The 19,423-nt window shown below is 46.3% G+C and overlaps 1 protein-coding gene and 2 non-coding genes across 3 annotated transcripts; 2 read left to right on the forward strand and 1 right to left on the reverse strand.

Moving 5' to 3' along the window:
• The first annotated feature begins 718 nt into the window (after nucleotides 1–718).
• On the forward strand, nucleotides 719–792 carry TRNAI-AAU (transfer RNA isoleucine (anticodon AAU)). Its single transcript has one exon. It is a non-coding gene; the product is annotated as a tRNA-Ile (tRNA).
• Nucleotides 793–1,556: 764 nt separating this feature from the next.
• Nucleotides 1,557–1,628, forward strand: TRNAD-GUC (transfer RNA aspartic acid (anticodon GUC)). The gene has a single exon. It is a non-coding gene; the product is annotated as a tRNA-Asp (tRNA).
• Nucleotides 1,629–1,888: 260 nt separating this feature from the next.
• On the reverse strand, nucleotides 1,889–11,550 carry CPOX (coproporphyrinogen oxidase). Its single transcript, XM_069852214.1, has 7 exons — nucleotides 11,163–11,550; nucleotides 10,493–10,636; nucleotides 9,442–9,552; nucleotides 8,347–8,488; nucleotides 6,397–6,615; nucleotides 4,366–4,470; nucleotides 1,889–2,409 (listed from the first exon to the last, which is right to left on the reverse strand). Exons 1-7 carry the CDS (start codon nucleotides 11,548–11,550, stop codon nucleotides 2,322–2,324), a joined length of 1,197 nt encoding a protein of 398 aa, XP_069708315.1. The 3' UTR covers nucleotides 1,889–2,321.
• Between the last annotated feature and the right edge of the window lie 7,873 nt (nucleotides 11,551–19,423).

Below are 19,423 nucleotides of genomic sequence, written 5' to 3' on the forward strand. Positions count from 1 at the left end.
CCAAATGCAAGGTCTGGCACATGTCTTGGGGCAATCCACGATTTCAGTACCTGATGGGGGATGATGTGATTTTGAGAGCTGCCCTGCAGAGAAGGACTTGGGGGTGCTCATTCACAAGAAGCTCGACATGAGCCGGCAGTGTGTGCTCTCAGCCCAGAAGGCAAACGGTATCCTGGGCTGCATCAAGAGAAGCACGGCCAGCAGGTTGAGGGAGGTGATTCTGCCCTTCTATTCCTCTCTTGTGAGACCTCATCTGGAGTGCTGTGTCCAGTTCTGGAACCTCAGCATGAGAAGGATATGGGAGTGTTGGAACAGGTCCAGGGGAGGGCTACAGGGATGATCCAAAGGCTGGAGCACCTCTGCAAAGAGGACAGGCTGAGAGAGCTGGGGTTGTTCAGCCTGGAGAAGAGAAGGCTCCAAGGAGACCTTGTAGTGATCTTGCAGTACCTGAAGGGGCTACAGGAAAGCTGGGGAGGGGCTTTTTACAAGGGCATGGAGTGATTGCATGAGGAGGAATGGCTTTTAAATTGGAGAGGGACAGATTTGGACTAGAAGCTGTGGCTGCCCCATCCCTGGAGGTGTTCAAGACCAGGTTGGATGTGGCCTTGGGCAGCCTGGCCCTGTGTAACAGTACCTTCTTGTTTGAGGAGCTCCAGACACAGGCTGTAAAGAGGGTGAGAGCGGGGCAGCTCTGAGCACACGGACAAACTGTGTCACTGGCCGGTTAGCTCAGTTGGTTAGAGCGTGGTGCTAATAACGCCAAGGTCGCGGGTTCGATCCCCGTACGGGCCATTTCCTTTTCCCCCTCCTTCCAGGACAACCTGTTACATTTTTAGTGAACGTTCCTTTCTTTTCGAGGAGGAAGTGGAATCCGGAAATGAACACCGAAATGAACACGGCAGCCCCCAGAACAAACGTGAGTTGGGTGATGGGAAGCAAGGCACCACGTCTACACCCTGCACAGGCTGAAACCCCGCTAGAGGGGGTGTCATTCTGAAACAAGTACCTACTATTACAAAAAGTGGAATATTTTTATTTAAGCTAAAGTAGAGCTAAGTTTCATCTAAGTAATTGTGTTCTTTGAAAGTTAGACACAATGTTCCTCTGACAGCAAGCTTTCTTTCAGACAGTGTTTTTCCAGACTGTGTTCATTCTTTGGAGTTGATGACGCCTGTGTTCGTTGTGATCTGTGCTGAACAGATGTGTCTTCTCCTGTAATCCCCTCTGTTTGCAGCCTTTTTCTGTCTCAAAGGCAAGGTCAGGCAGAGCTGGCTCCAAGGTTCCAAATGAGCAAGAGCTTTGACTGTTGTGAAGTTCCTAATACCATAAAATGCAGTCCTTGGAAAGCAATGGAATGTGCCTAAGCTTTCTGGTCAAATGTATCGATGTGCAGGTAAATGGGAAATGAATGGTGTCCCCAGCTCTTGTCTGGCTGCCCAGGCTCGATTAAAGGAGCCTTGCATTGTAAAGCTGCAAAAAGAATATTGGAATTTATTTCCTGGCATTTCAGTGTCAGTCCCACATCCCGGTGGGAACCATATTTCTACTCGTCTTCCTCCTCGTTAGTATAGTGGTGAGTATCCCCGCCTGTCACGCGGGAGACCGGGGTTCGATTCCCCGACGGGGAGATTAGTGATTTTATTTCCTTCAGCTGGGTTGGAAACAGCACCTTTCCACTCTGCTTTTCCCCAGGAGGTTTAGCAGAGGGGCAGAGCAGGAGCAATCAGCCCGGGGCTGGGGGCAGCCCTAAGTGCTATTTGGAGGACCCCAGGGAAACACCCAGCAGCTTCAAAACACTTCCCTCCCCTAAGGTCACTCCGACTGGCATCAAAATGCATGGGGTTATGTACAGCCTTTTTTCACAACTTCTAAAAAGCAGAGTTTAAGGTTTAAAATCATACCCAATATTCCCTTTATTAAAAAGAAAAATATTTCTAAACCATCCCAACATTTCCTAAAAGTAAGCAGTGCTATTTGGGCATAAATAATGCTTTCATTCCACTGGGAAAACACTTCACAGTGGTTCACCATTTTTCAAACGAATCAGTTGAGGAGGTTCTTAGGCATGCACAGTAGTCTTGTAAGGGTATGACCAAGGCAGGATCAACAAGGGACGATAACATCAACTGATCAATCTTAAACAATGAGTTCACATAATTGCAAGTTATAACAAGTCTACAGCATCATTAAGGCACCAGAGGAGAGTATAAATAGCTGCACCAAGACGCCGTGCAACAGCAGGTTCAGTGAGCTGTTGTACAGGCATTCCTGTTCTTTCACAATGGCTCAGTGTAAGCAATCCATCTCGTTCACAGTCCGTGTCAGTGCACCCAGTCTTTGGGATTGCGCAGAACCTCCAGGATTTCTGCTTCTTTCGAGCTTGCTGGAGGGGTGTGCATGTATTCCCACCTGCAGGGAGAGGGGAAACTCATTCAGAATGACGGCCCAGGGGGCTGCCACCTCTCCCACACCAGGCTGTATTTGGACTTGAGTTGCCTTTTCTGAGGATGCAGAGCTAAATACACAGTTGATACTCTCAGATCAAGTGACAGATATGGCTACAAAACATTAAATTCAGTAAAAACAGGTAACACTGGAAGAGACAGAAGAAATGTTAGCTCGATCTTTTCCTCAACTTCTGGAAAGGCTGGAAGAACAAAGGGAAAAATAACAGCAATGCCCCATATCCCACAATCCATGCAGGTTTATTTGCAAAGATCTTTCAGCAGTCTCTTGTGACATATTAGTATCTCACTCTTGTGACACATTAGTATCACAAGGAAGAGAACCCAGAAAAAAGAGAGTGAGGATATGAGACATAGGGGAAATTTTCAGCTTTGAATTTTATCATTTGATCATGATGCAATATTTTCAGAAGCCCAGAGCAAGTTTTTCCAGAAGCTGGACTGGAAGCACAACAAATCTTTGTTGAATGTTGGTTTTAAAAATAGAACCAATGAGAAACCATTTTGTATTGAAAAAGTAATTAAGAGGTGTGACAGAGGAAGAAAAGTGTCAGCAGTCGCTAAGGGTTGGATAAAACCTTTTTCCATCTTTTTTTTTCCCCCATAAAGGACCCATGCATGCTATAAAGCGAGCAATTTATGTTGACAAAAGCAAGCAAAACTGGTTCGTCCCAGCAATGAAATTAAACTGTAGTACTGTGCTACAGGTGAGGGACACGTCTGGTGTTGGCAGCGGGATGAAGGTCTGTGGTGAGAACAGGCCTGCCTTTGTGGTTAAGAGGTAGCAGGCAAAGGTCAGTACTCATAGCAGAAGGAGGTCACTAATGGAGTCATGAAATTTATGATAGGGCCTGTGCTACTCAGCATATCTGAAAGCAACCTACAAAGGGGCATAAACAGTAAATGACAGTTTGCTGATGCTGCAAGACAAAGCAAGATTGGTTAAAACCTAAAAAGGCAGTTGTAAGGAGTTAATATTGAGCCAGCAACTGAGCAATAAAATGGCAGGTGAAATTCATTGTTGATTGATCTAAAGTGACACACACAGAAAAAAAGTGATGTACACATTGAGAGTCTGAGTTAACTTTCAGGGCCCAGAAAAGGTCTCGACTTCATAACAATCCTATGAAAAAGCCAGCTCAGTGCTCAGCAGCAGTCAAACCCATCAAATAGCATATTAGGCTTATGAAAGGAATAATGAACTAAAACATCGTTATGCCACAGTATAAGTCAGCAGCACACCTGTATCTTGGGTACACAGAGGTAGCTTGTGTTGTCTGTTCCTTATTCCCAGATCAGAAAGGGAACAGAAAACTTAAGCCTAGAGAGAAATGGCAAATGGGGTCAAAGGTATAGAACATCTACTGTACAAAGACTAAAAAAAGAGGGAGATTCGTCAACCTAGAAAATGCCAGAAACCTGTAAAATAAGAAATGTTATGAAGAAAATGGACAGGAAGAAAATCTGGTTACTCACTTAAAAGTCAAATGGAGTCATCAGATGCACATAGAAAACAAAGAGGCACTTTTTTCATATAACACACAGTTAAACTGCGGAGCTCCTTGCTACAGGCATGTCTGGACTGCCAGAAGCTCACATGGGTTCAAAGAGCTACTAAACAAAACCCCATGGAGAGAGGATGGGAAATCCATCTGGAGGTACTAAGCACAAAAAATGCCACTTTTTTTTTTTCCCAGAAAATATTTAGGCCACAGATTACTGACAACTAGGGAATGGTAGCAGACCAGAGAAGCACCTCCATGTATTTGGAGCTCTTGTATCAGGGATGAATTAGCCAATGGTAAGAGACACGACACTAGGGCAGACCTTTGATTTAATCCTATGAAATATTTTAATAAGAACAGTGCCTACCTGCAAGTCCATGTAATTATGCCCTTACCTTGCAGTCAGTGGTAGAGACATAAGAATGCTTTCAATTCTTGATCCTGGTGTTAGGAGGCCAAACTTTGTACCTCTGTCATAAACCAGGTTGAATTCTACGTACCTATGGGGAGTGAAGAGATACACAGAATCATAGAATGGCTTGGGATGGAAGGGACCTTTACAGGTCATCTAGTCCAACCTCCCTGCAGTGAGCAGGGACATCCTCAACCAGATCAGGACATCTCAGAAAAACAAGTTCATTATCAGAAATTGCTTGTGCCTTCTTCACCCAGCAGACACCATACAGAACCACCTTGCCTTTCTGCTGTGTTAGGTGTCAGAAAAAACCCTGTTTTGGGGCCAACTTTTCTCTAGCATCCTCTGTGTAGGAATGCGAGTACGACCTCGCCACTCCACAAAGCACAGAAAGCAATGAATGACCTTAGCTAACAGACAAAGAGCAGACAAACTATTCAAGGAGAGCATTCTGCATGCTATACTAGCTTGTCCTAAGCTATACAGGCTTATCCTAGGTCTCAACCCAGCTGGCAAACTCAACACCAGGTTTAGGTTGGTTATGCTAAGTACCCTTTTGTGTGGTGGTGTCAGATAGTAAAAGGAGCCTTAAAGGAACTGGAAATGACTACAGGAAAAACTTGACCATGCACGCCTCCATGCCGAAGGACACAAGCAGCAAGGACAGGACAAGATTTTGTTTCTTGGGGAGATCTGGAAAGCAGCAGAATTCAGACAGCTTCAGAGTGCTGGCTGGGAATTATAAGTGCCAGAATAGAATGCTTTCTGCCCCTAGCAAAGGAACAGAGCAGTGATGATTCAGCAAGGGTTATCTTAATAACCAGTATAGAGGTACTAGTACTTAACAGAGGTGCAGGAAGGGAGGAGCTCTTATCTATCTGCAGAAACTGAGAGCTTGGCCGAGCCCAATAACCTGCAAACAGATCCAGGGAAATAAGCAGACCTCAGGAGCTGGTCCTGGCTGCAGCTTAAAGAAGCTATTCACCCGTATAACCTTAGCAGGTTAGGGATTAGCAAATCACATCCACAGACTGGGTCAGAAAAGACCAACGCTCCTGGAAACAGGCCCACCAAATTAAGAATATATGCTTATTAGAGTAACTGCTACAGGCCAGTGATCTGAACTTGAATGCTTACACCCTCTCTGGGCCACTCTCACAGAATTCTCTGTGGAAGAAGCAGAAACTAAAGACCCCCCAGTTCTGCATAAAGCATGTGTATTCTCATTTCTCCATATCCTTACACAATCACAAGGCATACAGAAAGGAGAACAATCGTATCTACTAATGTACTTAAGCTTTTGCAGCATTAACAGATGTTCATGTTAGTAAGCATCCTCCAAAGCATTTTTAAGTTACAGTGACTTTGGACCACACCAGGAAAACAAGACCCTTCTCTATCTTCTGTTCTTTTAAAAAGGCTTCACTGTGTTCTCATTTCAATGCCAAGATCAGATAGAGTAAATATATATGTAAGAAGCTGAAACTACTCTTGGCACAGTTATTCCACGGCTTTCTGGGGTTTAGCCTTGTTAGTTAACCAGAAGCGTGACTCCCTCACCCTTATGCTTCTCCTGTCACGGCGCAGTCCTATTACCCACATCACTGGGCTGCAGGAGAAGGAAGGATTCAGGACACCAAGGCCTCCCACACCCCTTTGCCCATTACAAAGCAGCAGCTGCTTTTGGCTTTTGAAGAAGTTGGAGAGAAACTGTGGCATTTCGTATGGGTTGCTTGTGCTGCAACATGGGAGAGCGGGGGATATGGATGGGGGTGTGCTAGCAACTTCTTTGCACCCTCCCTGGCAACCTAGCATTTGATTTCAGATCAGCTCTGTACGCAAAAGATGCTGAAATTATTTGGCAAACTTAAGAGCCTTTATGCAAACTCAGCCCACAACAGGACATAAAACACATATCAGGACCTAAATCTTGCAAACAAAGAACCAGCTCACTTTTCTCTCACCAGCGTAATCCACCTCCCGTGTCTTCTTTTGGTCCTTCAGTACTCACCGTCCTCTCCGAAGCTGCTGCCACAGCTTTTCCTCTGGTGTGAAGGAGTCATGGCAGTGCTTTTTCACAATGGGAACATAACAAGGCACAACAGCTTTGGCACAACTCTTCACAAACTGGAATACTTCCTCCTTGGAGGGAGAGTCCAGGTCATCAAAGAATATGCCTCCAATCCCTCTTCGCTCGCCACGGTGCTTGATATAGAAGTAGTCATCACACCTAGAAGAGGTAGCAGATGATTATTAATTGGGTCCACAGTATTCAAAGTTTACGAAGGAGTAAGTACAGGTTATCCTGCAACAGGGAGGCAATCAATCTCTCTTGTATTTACTGGGAATACATAGGTGTGCAGTTACTACAGATTAGCTAATTAATTATACCTACACCCTATCTTGCTTATAGTTGCTTGCTTGGGCAGCCATGCCCTGCAAGTCTTCACATCGGGGGAGAAATGGAAGGGAAGTACCAAGTAGAAACCATCAACAGCAAGGAAACTCTGCCTTCTTTTAGAACTGGTTTTCCATATATGTAACCGTACATAGTTGCTGTTCTCAAGCAATATAAATGGCATGGCCATAGCAGGAGGGACAAGGAGATGTGACAGATAACCTAAGCTATTATTTATTCAATGGGATAATAAACTTTCTTTTTATATATATAGCAGCAGGAAGAGTTAGGAGAAAAGGCTCATTGAGAAATGCGAAAGAAGAAAAGCCTGACTAAAGTCTAAAAGCTAGATCAGGAAGACAGCAAGCTAAACATAACAAGAGCTTTAATGTTCGAGAAAGGTGGCAAAAAGGAGCAATACTAATTAGTAAAGTTCAGAAGAGACTCACACTGCTCCAGCAGCGAGAACTGCATACCCTTACACAGCTGGTGCTTGCAGCAAACACTCATGCTTGGATGGAGAAACCTGCCCTTGTCTATGGGACACACTTAGTTCTCTTCTGAGCTGCCCTCAGACTAAGAACACTCATCCTGCTCTCCAACCCCCTGCATCTGGCATTGCTAGCCTACTTACACTGCAAACAACCTGACCATTGAGGCAGACACTCTGAAATACCATGCAAAAATTGCTCAGAGAACAAGACTGTAGTCTTAAGGCTGTGTAAGACGTGCTTCTCTACTAAGTGATTCATGCCTAGGTTACAACACCCACTTTATCTCCTGTCCTCAGACAAGACCTAGTAGCTTACAAAAGGGTAGCCCCTCCTTCCTGGCTACCACAGCTTGTAGCAGATAGGATTATCAGACACAGAGCACCAAGCCCCCAGTGAACAGTGAAGGATGCCATCACCTGCATCTCCCAGCTCAAGAAGAGCACTCAAAGTCTGCATCTTTAGACAATGTGTGATTGAACTCTATGTGGATGTGTCACTAGAAAAAAGGTACAGCTCTATAAAAATTATGAAGCATCTACATCAAGGACAAATTCCTTTACCTACCTGACAAAAAAAAACAACGTACATGAAGGTCAGACTGAAAGCAGTAAAACTGGAATGGGATTTTCAGCACTGCAGCGCAGGCCTGAGAGCTCACACTAATGTCACACACGTTTACCATGTGTTTACTGTAAGGAGTATAGTGCAAGTCCATGGGGCAAAAATCTTGTCCTAGTTTAATATCAGAGGCTAAAGGAATTTCTGAGTTGCCTCATGAGGTCCGTGGCTTACAAAATCTTGTACAATCAGCTTGGTTTTTATGCCAGCTACACATTTATGATCCTAGTTGTCAGGCCTCTCATTTGAAAAACTCAGGCCTCTGTAAGTAAGAGATTACTTTAGAACATATTTTGTCACAGCACACATCTGCTAGCTTTCATTAGGGTCTCCTGGTATCTGTCAAAAGGCAAAGCAGAACTTAGTGTTCCTAGAATCGACTTAACTGGTGATATCAAGTGCCACCATCTGCTCGCACAAAAGGAACCCAAGCACATCTTTCCCCACATACCATTTCTTGTACTTGGGATACAGCTTCAGATCATGCTTGTCACAGGCTTCTTTCAGAGTCTTGTGAAAATGAACGGCATCCTCTTCATTCAGGTAAGTTGGAGTGAGGTCAGTCCCACCACCAAACCACCACTGTATTGTTCCTGTAGGAAAAAGTCAAGCAACAATACTTTCCTTTTAAACCTCCAAACACAAATATGCTGGTAGTGGTTCAACGAGAACTAACAACTACTTTTACAATACAAACCAAAATCATTATTCAGTGGTGTTCCTAAATATCAAACATGAGAAATTTGTGTTCAAGGTAGGGCAATGACCAGTGGCTTCAGAAAAACATGAAACAAATTTCAAAGCTGTGAAAACCATTTGGTCAGTATTTTGGACCACTGATCCTGACTACAGCACATTAATTTCACAAGATGGGGTGGCAATTCCTATTCAAGAATCCAGAAACATTCAGGTGCATGTCAAAGAAAGGGAACTTCATTATTAAATCCAGAAAAGTAATTGACTAAATGATCCATAATGTGCTGGCAAAACAATTGAAAGAAAACTGAACTTCTGACAGTACATACGCTGTCACAAGGTACAGACAGGCTCTCAGCATTAGATCACCTAGCCGAGGGTACCGCTTCTGACAGTGGCAAGTTGCGGAAACCCAGGGAAAAAAGGCACAATGCAGTTCAGACAGCAATGCTGATGACAGTATGTCCTCCCAGCTTCTGCAACAGTCACCTGGACCATGAATGCTTATCAGTCCTTTCTTTTACTAAATTCTAGACTTGCTTCTCTAAATATGTTTCACACTTATCTATAACCTCCTACACTTATAACTTAAGTCTGAAACCCCTGGTGCATGTGGCAACAAGTAAACTGCAAACACCTTTAATGTACCAGATCCATGCATCACATTGATTTTACAAATAGACAAATGAAGGCTCAGAAGTGAATAGATCCAGTGCTACACAACAGCCTTCTAGAACAGCTGGGCACAAACTTGAACTGGTTCTAAACCTCTTACCCTAGCCATGCGTTCATGCCTCCTTCACACACGTTCATACATTTCATCCATACTTCACTGGATTATAGTTCTTACCATCTGCTTCCTCGATTTCAAAGTATCTGTAGTTGAAGTGCATGGTTGGAACATGAGGGTTCTTTGGATGGATAACAGAGCTCACACCCATGGCGCAAAAAGGTAGTTTTCCTAGATAAAAAGATGCACAGAAAAAAACCCTTAAGTTTTCCAAATAACTTCATTTATAATCATTTATGGAATATCACTATTTTTCCTCAGGTTCTACTACAAGAAAACATCTCGTATTGGGTCATCATAATTATTAATCAATTTACTTCTCATCCACACACTTCTGTGCATGTAACTAAATATTTTTTGTGGTATTTGTCCCAAAATGCAACAATATATTAGAGCACTCATTAGATGAAGATGACTTAAAACATAAGTCACTGCTAAGGCTTTCCACCACCCCTAGTTCTCAGAGTTACCCTTGCTGAGGGGAGACCTCATTGCTCTCTACAACTACCTGAAAGGAGGTTGTGGAGAGGAGGGAGCTGGGCTCTTCTCCCAGGTGACAGGGGACAGGACGAGAGGGAATGGCCTCAAGCTCCGCCAGGGGAGGTTCAGGCTGGACATCAGGAAAAAATTCTTCACAGAAAGGGTCATTGGGCACTGGCAGAGGCTGCCCAGGGAGGTGGTTGAGTCACCTTCCCTGGAGGGGTTTAAGGCACGGGTGGACGAGGTGCTGAGGGACACGGGTTAGTGATTAATAGGAATGGTTGGACTCGATGATCCGGTGGGTCTCTTCCAACCTGGTTATTCTATGATTCTATGAATTGTGGGTTGAATCCTCTTTAGTCTTCAGGCTGTCCACCTCTTTGTCCACAGCACATTGCTTAAAGCAGCAAGACTCCAATACCTAGCTTTTTAGGGATATGACAGTCTACCTGCTAGGCTTACTGGTTAGAAACCACCATGCTACAAATGAAATCTTCCCTGGAGTGCTGATCAGTCCAGCCTTCCCTGCGTTCTCCTCAAAGGTCAAGCTCTGTTTTCAAAGTACCCTCACAGCAACACTGGGGTGAAGGTATCTTAGGCCCCAGCCCCATCTCCCTGCCAGACTCCTTACCATCTTTGGCCTTCAGAGACTTCCCCCTGCTTCGCATCTGCCGTGCAGCCCCCTCGGACAGAAGCCCGGACACGACGGACACGTTCACACCTGCCTTCTCAAAGACGTCGCCGTCCTGCAGCACACAGCTGATGCCACCGCCACCTGCCAAATGCCAGGGTCACCCGGTGCCAGATCTGCCACCCCTGGGACGCCCGAGCCCGGGATACCCAAGGGCAAGGATACTCGAGCTTGGGGATGCTTGAGGCTGGGATGCCTGAGGCCAGAGATGCTTGAGCTCGAGGATGCTTGAGCTGGGGGGTGCCCAAGGCCGTGATGCTGGAGGCTGAGGATGCCCGAGGCCGGGGATGACTGAGCTCCAGGATGCTCAAGCTGGGGGATGCCCAAGGCTGGGGATGCTTGAGGCTGGGGGATGCCAGAAACAGGGGATACTTGAACTCAGTGATGCCAGAGGCCAGGATGCACAAGGCTGGGATACCCGAGGCTGGGGATGACTGAGCTCAAGGATACTCAAGCTGGGGGATGCCAGACGCTGGGGATGCTCGAGTTCGAGGATGCAGGAGCTGGGGAACGTCCGGGGCTGGTGGATTCCCGGGGCTGGTGGATTCCCGGGGCTAGGGGATGCCAGAAAGCGGGGGCGCTGGAGCTCAGGGATGCCCGCGGCCCGTACCTTCCTTCCTCTCCCAGGTGTCGACGGCGAAGGCGGCGCCGGGGTCGAGCGCGGCCAGGGCCCGGCACACCTCCGCCTGCGTCTCCATGATGAGCAGCTCCATGCGGCTCCGCAGCTCCCGCCGCCGCCGCCGCAGCTCCCGCAGCCCGCTCACCGGCGGCGCCATGAACCGCAGCTCCTCCTCCTCCTCCTCTTCCTCCTCGTCCTGCCGCCGCTCGGCCGCCGCCCGCCGCCACAGCCCCAGCCCCAGCGCGCCCAGCGCCCCCCCCGCCATCAGCGCCGCCCGCCGCCCCCCGCCGCCCGCACCGCCCCCCGCGCCGCTCAGCGGCCGCCGCAGCAGCGCCCGCACCGCCGGGGAGCCCCCCCGCAGCAGCGCCCGCACCGCCATCCCGCACCCCAGCCCGGCACCGGCGGCGGGGCGGGCACGGGGAGGGGAGGGGACAGGGGAGGGGACAGGGGAGGGGAGGGGACAGGCGTGATGCGGTGGAACGGGAGGGGATAGGATGGCACAGGCACACGGGAACGGCACAGCCCGGCAGGGAACGGGATAGAGGGATGGGACGGGATGGGATGGACAGGAGAAGGGGAGGGGAGGGGAGGGGATGGGATGGGATGGGGTGTGATGGGATGGGATGGGGTGGGGTGGGGTGGGACGGGACGGGACGGGACGGGATGGGAGAGACACGATGCGATGGGGCAGGATGGGATAGGATGGCACAGACACAATGGAATGGCACAGCATGGCATGGGACAGGATGGAGGGATGGGATGGCATGGGATGGGGTGGGATGGGATGGGATGGGACGGGATGGGACGGGACGGGACAGACTGGACAGCGTGGGACAGGAGAGACATGATGCGATGGGGCAGGATGGGATGGGATGGCACAGGCACAAGGGAACGGCATCAGCGCGGCATGGAACGGGATAGAGGGATGGGGTAGGACAGGATGGGATGGACAGGAGAAGGGGATGGGATGGGATGGGATGGGATGGGATGGGATGGGATGGGATGGGATGGGACGGACTGGACAGCGTGGGACAGGAGAGACATGATGCGATGGGGCAGGATGGGATAGGATGGCACAGGCACAAGGGAACGGCATCAGCACGGCATGGAACAGGATAGAGGGATAGGATAGGACAGGATGGGATGGACAGGAGAAGGGGATGGGATGGGGTGGGACGGGATGGGATGGGACAGACTGGACAGCGTGGGACAGGAGAGACATGATGCGATGGGGCAGGATGGGATAGGATGGCACAGGCACAAGGTAACGGCATCAGCGCGGCGTGGAACGGGATAGAGGGATGGGATAGGACAGGATGGGATGGACAGGAGAAGGGGATGGGATGGGATGGGGTGGGACAGACTGGACAGTGTGGGACAGGAGAGACATGATGCGATGGGGCAGGATGGGATGGGATGGCACAGACACAATGGAGTGGCACAGCATGGCATGAGTCAGGATGGGGGGATGGGATAGGACAGGATGGGATGGACAGGAGTGAGGATTGGGATGGGATGAGATGAGACATATGATGTGATGGGGCAGTACAGACAGGAGATGATGGGAAAAGATAGGAAAGGTAGGATGGGACAGTACAGGGTGGGACAGATGAGATGGCAGGGAACGAATTTGAGTGGGAAAAATGTGACAGAACAGGTCAGGACTGGATGGGATGGCACCAGATGGGATATCAAGGGATGGGCAGGACAAGACAGGGCTGACAGGAGAGGACGGGACATGATGGGGCAGATGGGGTGGGATGGGACCAGACAGATGGGATAGGACAGAGCAGATGGGATGGGATGGGATGGGGCGGGGCGAGTGGGGGCCAGGGCTCCGCTAAGGTTATAAATACATGTTTACGTGTGTGGGTGTGTGACTGTGGCTTGTCCTGGCCACATGCGTTTCAGGGACCGTGTAAATGTGTTCATGTAATTCCAGGCTGTCAGCTGAAGTCCTGAGATATCTTATATGATTTTTGAGATGGAAAAAACCACCCAGCTAAAATCTTTAGCTGTAACTGATACCGATAATGCTGGCAAATAAACTCTCTAAGACTCATTTTGGAGTTTTGCAAAGCAAGCGCCCTTTATCAGGCCTGGGCAACACAAGGGAGCGATCTCCAGCAACTGTGTGCAGTGGGACAAGAGCTGGAACAGAAGAGATTTCCCGCTTACATGCACATGGATACATTTGCCCTGAAATCTTAGACATATTCTTTTACTCTTCAAGAGCTAATTTTAATGTTACTATAGACTTCGCAACAGTCAAATCTCTTGCTCATTTGGAGCTTTGGAGCCAGCTTTCTGCTTGACCTTGCATTTGACATAGGGAAAGGCTGCGGACAGAGGTGATTACAAAAGAAGAAGGTGATTACAGAAGAAGACACATCTGCTCGGCTCAGATCACACTGAACGCAAGACGCTATTGACTCCAAGGAGCGAACAGTGTCTGGAAAAACATCCTCTCAGAGGGACATTTTGTCTAACTTTCAAAGGATATAGTTTCTTAAATGAAACTTAACTCTACTTTAGCTTAAATAAAAATATTCCATTTTTTTGCAATAGTAACTACTTCTTATATTATAACCACAAGCCTTCTCCCAAGATTTTCTGAGTGACAATAGTTTCTTATCACTGTAGTTTTAAAGACTATATTTAGACATTCTTGAAACTTTAGTTCATTACAAGTATTCACAATAGGGAGGAATCATCAAGTTTTAGTTCACAAAGTGATGTTTACCAGGCAGATTTACTCCAATTGGATGATTTTTCATTTAAAAAGATGAAACTGAGTCCATAAAACATATCACAGAATCACAGAATGACCTGAGTTGGAAGGGATCTACAAGGATCATTGAGTCCAATTCCTGTCTCTGCACAGGACAGACTCAACATTCTATGATTCTATGATTCTAAGGCCAAGTGAAAGGTCCTGCACCTGGGTCGGGGCAACCTCCAGTATCTATACAGGATGGAGGATGAAGGGTTTGAGAGCAGCCCTGCAGAGAGGGTCATTGGGGTGCTGGTGGATGAAAAGCTGGACCTGAGCTGGCAATGTGCGCACACAGCCCATAAAGCCAACCCTGTCTTGGGCTGCAACAAAAGAACATTCGTCAGCAGGTCAAGGGAGGTGATGCTCCCCCTTTATTCTGTTTTGATGAGACCCCAGCTGGAGTGCTGCATCCAGCTCTGAAGGTCCCAGCATAGGAAAGGTATAGACCTGTTGGCGTATATCCAGAGTAGGGCCACAAAGATGATCAGAGGGAATAGAATATCTCTCCTCTGAAGAAAGGCTGAGATTTGGGGTTGTTCAATGTGGAGAATTGAAGGCTCTGGGGAGACCTTATAAGGGCCTTTCAGTACTTAAAGGAGGCCTGACAGAATGATGGGGACAAATATTGTAGCAGGGCCTGATGTGAAAGGACAATGTGTAATGGTTTTAAACTAAAAGAGGGTAGATTTAGACTAGATAAAAGGAAGAACTTTTTTTACAATGAGGGTGGTAAAACACTGGAACCGGTTGCCCAGGGAGGTGGTAGAAGCCCCATGCCTTGAAACATTCCAGGTCAAGTTAGATGGAGCTCTGAGCACCCTCATCTAGTTGAGAGGGTTGGAGTAGATGACCTTAACAGTCCCTTCCAACCAAACCATTCTACAATAATTCCATAACCCCCCTAGCTGGGTTCCCTGGAGCTGGATCAGTGCTGGGCTGCCTATCCTGTGTCCATGCTGTGTCTGGGAGAGGCAGCGGTGGAGGGGACACTTGGGTGCTGCAGCCTGCCCAATGTGGTGTGGGGTGCGGGGGTCCTGTTGACCTTGCACCCATAAAACATTTCTGTGTACTAGTATCAAATAACCTGATTTTGTCAATTCAGCTGCTTGAGACTGCAGTCATGTGAACAAAGACTTGTACAGGGTCAGGCATAGCTAGAATAGGAGTAAGGATCCGTTTTCTTGAGCCATCCTGTGAACCAAGTGGAATTATTCATCATTGTATGACCTTGCTGGTTTTATACTTGCGGCAGTGATTTTTTGGAATCTGACCAGTTTGTGGAACCAGCGGTTTAAGGCAATGGGAATATTTCCCATGTATTTGAGAGGGCACATGCTTACACCTTCTTTGTTCTTTCTGAAGTTGAAGCAAAGTTTTTTTCCCTAATAAAATATGAATTTAGAGTAATATGGAGAAGGGTTCTGTGGAGCCAGATCTTGACAGCTACCGCATAGCACCAATTTACAGTGCAGAGTTTGATTTTCTTGGTGCTGATGTTGGCATCGGATCCATTAAAATGATTTTCTGTTTCTCAGCTGCTTCAACACTGGCTGTATCAACAGTGGGACAGTGTGACAAATCAACTAGCTCAATGACAAGACTTCAGTGAACAAAAAATGATGGTTTTCGTTGAGCAAATATGTAAGTGACAGTGCAGCCGTTGATGATGGTACTGTACTAAACTGAGGTAAGAGTTTGCTTTCAAATCAAACAGCTGATTTACTAATGTTGTTTTTTAAAATAAGTATATTATTATTTTCTAATAAGTGATGACATTTATTGAACCTGTCATTGGACCCATATGAAGGTTAGGCCGAGAAAATAACAGCTACTCCAAAAGCCCAGCCTTGCGAGGTTTGTGCTCTGGTATGGAACTGTGCTTTGGAAACAGTGAGCTTCTGGTTTGCACCTGTAGTACTCAAAGGGAGACCAGTTCCAAGGATGGCTCTGTAGAAGGCGAGGAGATCTGCCCATAATATAAATCAAGGCTTCATTATCTCTCCCTTTTCATTGTAAGGAAATCTTGGGGGAGGGAGGTGTGTATAAAGGGTAATAGTTACTGAAAAGCTTAGTCTGTTTTCTCATTTCTGATCTGATTCTGCTCTTTGGCAGCAGAGGATGCTGTGAAGCTGCTGAAGCTCTGTAAGTAATATGGGAAGGAGACCTCTGGGCTGGACTCTCTTTTGCCATCAGCTGGACAGGACCCCTGATGAGTCAGGAGACCTGAGCCACCAGTGGAAAGAGTGAGGAAGGAGTGTGTATTTGCAGGATAGATCTGCGGCGGAGGGAGAAGGGCGCTACTATCTTAGGGGCTGAGACAAGTCTGCTTAATTTGGCCACACTAAGCAGCTCTGTCCACCAGTCTTTATCCAGGGCGGGCTGTGATAACTCAGTTTCTTCTTGACTTGCATCCACAGGATTTGGCTAAACATTTTAATGATAACCAAAGTGCATTGTGCATTTCCATGCTACTGACTTTAGTAAAGCTCTGGTCTTTGAATGGGTTTCTTGGACACTACTGTAATGGAAATAAATAAATGCTAAGATCAAAAGACTTGCTAAAATGCATTCATGCTGACAAGTATTTCATTGTTTTTTTTCTGTTGAGTGCAAACTTTGATTGATAACATCTGTTAATCCAGCTGGACAGGACCTCTGGAAGTCTCTAATCCAACCCCAGGATTCACTGTTCCCAGGCTGGATGAGCTTGTCCAGGGCCTTCCTTTGTCAGGTTCAGTTTGGAAAACCTTCTCACACCCATCGCACCTGCGCTCCTGCTCCAACACTCCACCACCCCCACCAGAAAGATTTTTTTTCGTGCATCTGGTGAGAAATTCCTTTGCTGCAACCACATTGTCAGGTCAGTGTCTTGCTGCTGCTGCTGAATGGGAGAAGCAGAATTTCCCTTCAGATTGGCATTTCTCAGGCTGGACACTGGACTAGTGGTTAGGCTGCACTCTGGTGGAGGTGAGGAGGAGTGACAGGGTGTAAAATTGATACTCCTACTATTTCTGTGCTGAATCATCTCACGTTAACTCCCTCTGAGGGCCTCCTCTCTAAGACCAGCTTGAGGCTGAAATATCAGGCAAATGCCATATACTTTCTCTTGGCAGCAGTGGGGAAGGTGCAATTAGCAGACTAGGCATCAAACACAGTATCTGGCACAGAAGAGGGTTTTTTTGTAGCCCTGTGTATACATGTACAACCAAACTGTGCTGGTCAGTAAAAACAGCATAGTAGACAGTAGCTCAGGCTTTCTTTTAATGTATTTGAACTAGCGTGCTTCGTGACATAATTTCATCTTAATTCTCTGTACAGTGCTGAGAACAGGAGCACGTACTGGTAGGTGTGAGATGCTCAACAACCCAACAGGCAAGAAAATGACAGCTTACATTTTGATCGGCATTTCAGTGCATAGTGTTGGTATGAAAATATTCAAGGTCAGGTTAGCTGGGGATCCGAGGAATGTTGTCTAGTTAAAAATGTCCATGATCCTGCCTTTAAAAAGTCCCTCTTCAACCTGAAGCATTCTGGAATTCTATGAAAGGAAAGAGCTTTCAGCTTGTGGATGCTGTTTAATTTCTGTTTCTTTGAAGAAAGAGGGAAAAAGGCTGTCAGAACTTAGGTCAAAGCCAAAAGGAAAAACTGGCATTGCTTTTTGCATTTGCTTGAACAGGAATTAAACCTGAGGAAATGTACCTTACCCTTTTTAGGTGAAATTCCAAGGCCTTGGTTTCCCTTTGAAATCTCAATGTCAATTTTTAAAGTCTGTCTGAAAATTTACATGGTGAGATGACTTTGAATACTGTATCACTTAGTGGGCCATCCATTTTCATTCCTGTATGTGTTGTGGTGGTGAGAGTCTTGTGGTGGCTTTTGTTTTCAATGAGAGTGAAACCGTTTAGAATTGCTCTTTAGCCGAAACCTCTACCGATACAAACCTGTGGTGTTCTAGAGAAGGTTGTAGGGCTGCAGTGATTTCAAGAAAAAGATCTGGAGAAGTAGACTCTTATTTTCATTTTTATGTAAGGTGACCTCCAATGAAGAAAAGAATATTGCTGGTTTTCTTTCTTTTTGTTGCAGTTTTCTTTTAACCTGTATTTTTAAAAGAGCTCTAAAGCTTCTCTGCTTTATGTATTTAGGTGCTGTCTACCTTGTTTTTCTTTCCTATGAGAATTTATGCCCAAATTGTTCTTAACAAAAGAACAAGAGACACTGCGTGTTCTGAAGTAGTGAAGCATGGTCAAGTCTGATTCAGACTGAGACGGACACAATGCTTTCACTGAGGCTTTTTGACCCTTTTTTTATTGAATACTGAATTAATGCAGTTGCTTACCAGAAAATTGGAGGGAAAACATTCATTGAGAACAGAAAAATTCCCCATCAAGTTGGCATTTCTATTACTTATAAACTTGAAAGAGCCAATCTCATCCAGTTTACTCTATCACACAAAACCTTGATTGTGACTTCAAAGTGATGCTGAGGGCTTGCAAAGTTGGATGAGTACTCTTGTTTCACAGACACCAGCTTAAAGGTTGTGCGTGATGGCATAAGTTGAATTAAGTTAGTATTTTAGCATGTGTCAGAGAGAAGTAAAGGCTTTGGGGACTGAGCTGAAACAGCAGATGATGTCAGGGTTGTAAGAGAAAGACAAAAGCCATTCCTTCTATACCTGTCATTTCAGTAATTTGGATGGCAGGTTCATAGGAATCCCCCCACCTTTTTTTTTTTTAAGGCAGGATTGATTCTCCTGGGTATATGGAGGAGGGAAAGGGTAACTATGCAACAAGAAACTGCTGTGCTGAAATTACTTCTGGCTACCTCCTGAAAGGTAAGAGAAGTTACAAAATGCCTTTGGAAAGCCTTTCATCCTCTAACGCTTGATCTTCTTAACAAAGTTAATAAAAGAGAAGAGTAGAAGTGAAATGTAGCATTGCCCAAAGACAGTGAGCCTCCTGGAGATGTTTGCGCTCACAATCAGGCCCTAAAATGTGCTGCATGTAATCTCCTCTGGAAATGTCGTAGTACTCCAGGTCAGCTACTACAATATTCCCTGTGATGAGGGGTCTGTCCATCACTTTCCTGCTTCTTGTGTGCCCTTCCTTCAGCTCTGCCTTCAGATTTGCTGTTACATAGCACTGTCTTCATAAAACATCACAAATTTTCCAAACCATAGCTATTGCTTATGTGGCTTCATCAAGGCTAAAAAGCCAAAATATGACCTCCTATGACCTCTTTCCCAGGTTTCCAAGGAACGATAAAGAACAAACAGAAGTGATCCATTGAAGTGGATTTCTTTTCTTATAATGAGATTCAGGTCAAGCACACTATTTCCTTGCCCTAGTGTCGTCATAATTTTTTTTGTTTGTTGCAGCCACGGTAACTGTTTATACAGACTAAATGTAATGTTTGTTGTTATGAAAGTCTGTCCAGAAGCCAAAATATGCATCCTTCCCTCTCCCCTGGAATAATCGGT

The sequence above is a fragment of the Phaenicophaeus curvirostris genome, chromosome 1 (assembly GCF_032191515.1).
Source record: "Phaenicophaeus curvirostris isolate KB17595 chromosome 1, BPBGC_Pcur_1.0, whole genome shotgun sequence".
Lineage (NCBI taxonomy): Eukaryota > Metazoa > Chordata > Aves > Cuculiformes > Cuculidae > Phaenicophaeus > Phaenicophaeus curvirostris.

Coding starts and splice junctions, on each gene's coding strand:
- CPOX (XM_069852214.1), bottom strand. CDS start 11,550: ATGGCGGTGCGGGCGCTGCTGCGGGGGGGCTCCCCGGCGGTGCGGGCG. Junction 8,489..9,441: donor TGAAATCGAGGAAGCAGATG/GTAAGAACTATA, acceptor TTTTTCCTACAG/GAACAATACAGTGGTGGTTT. Junction 2,410..4,365: donor TCTCTACCACTGACTGCAAG/GTAAGGGCATAA, acceptor CTCTCCCTGCAG/GTGGGAATACATGCACACCC.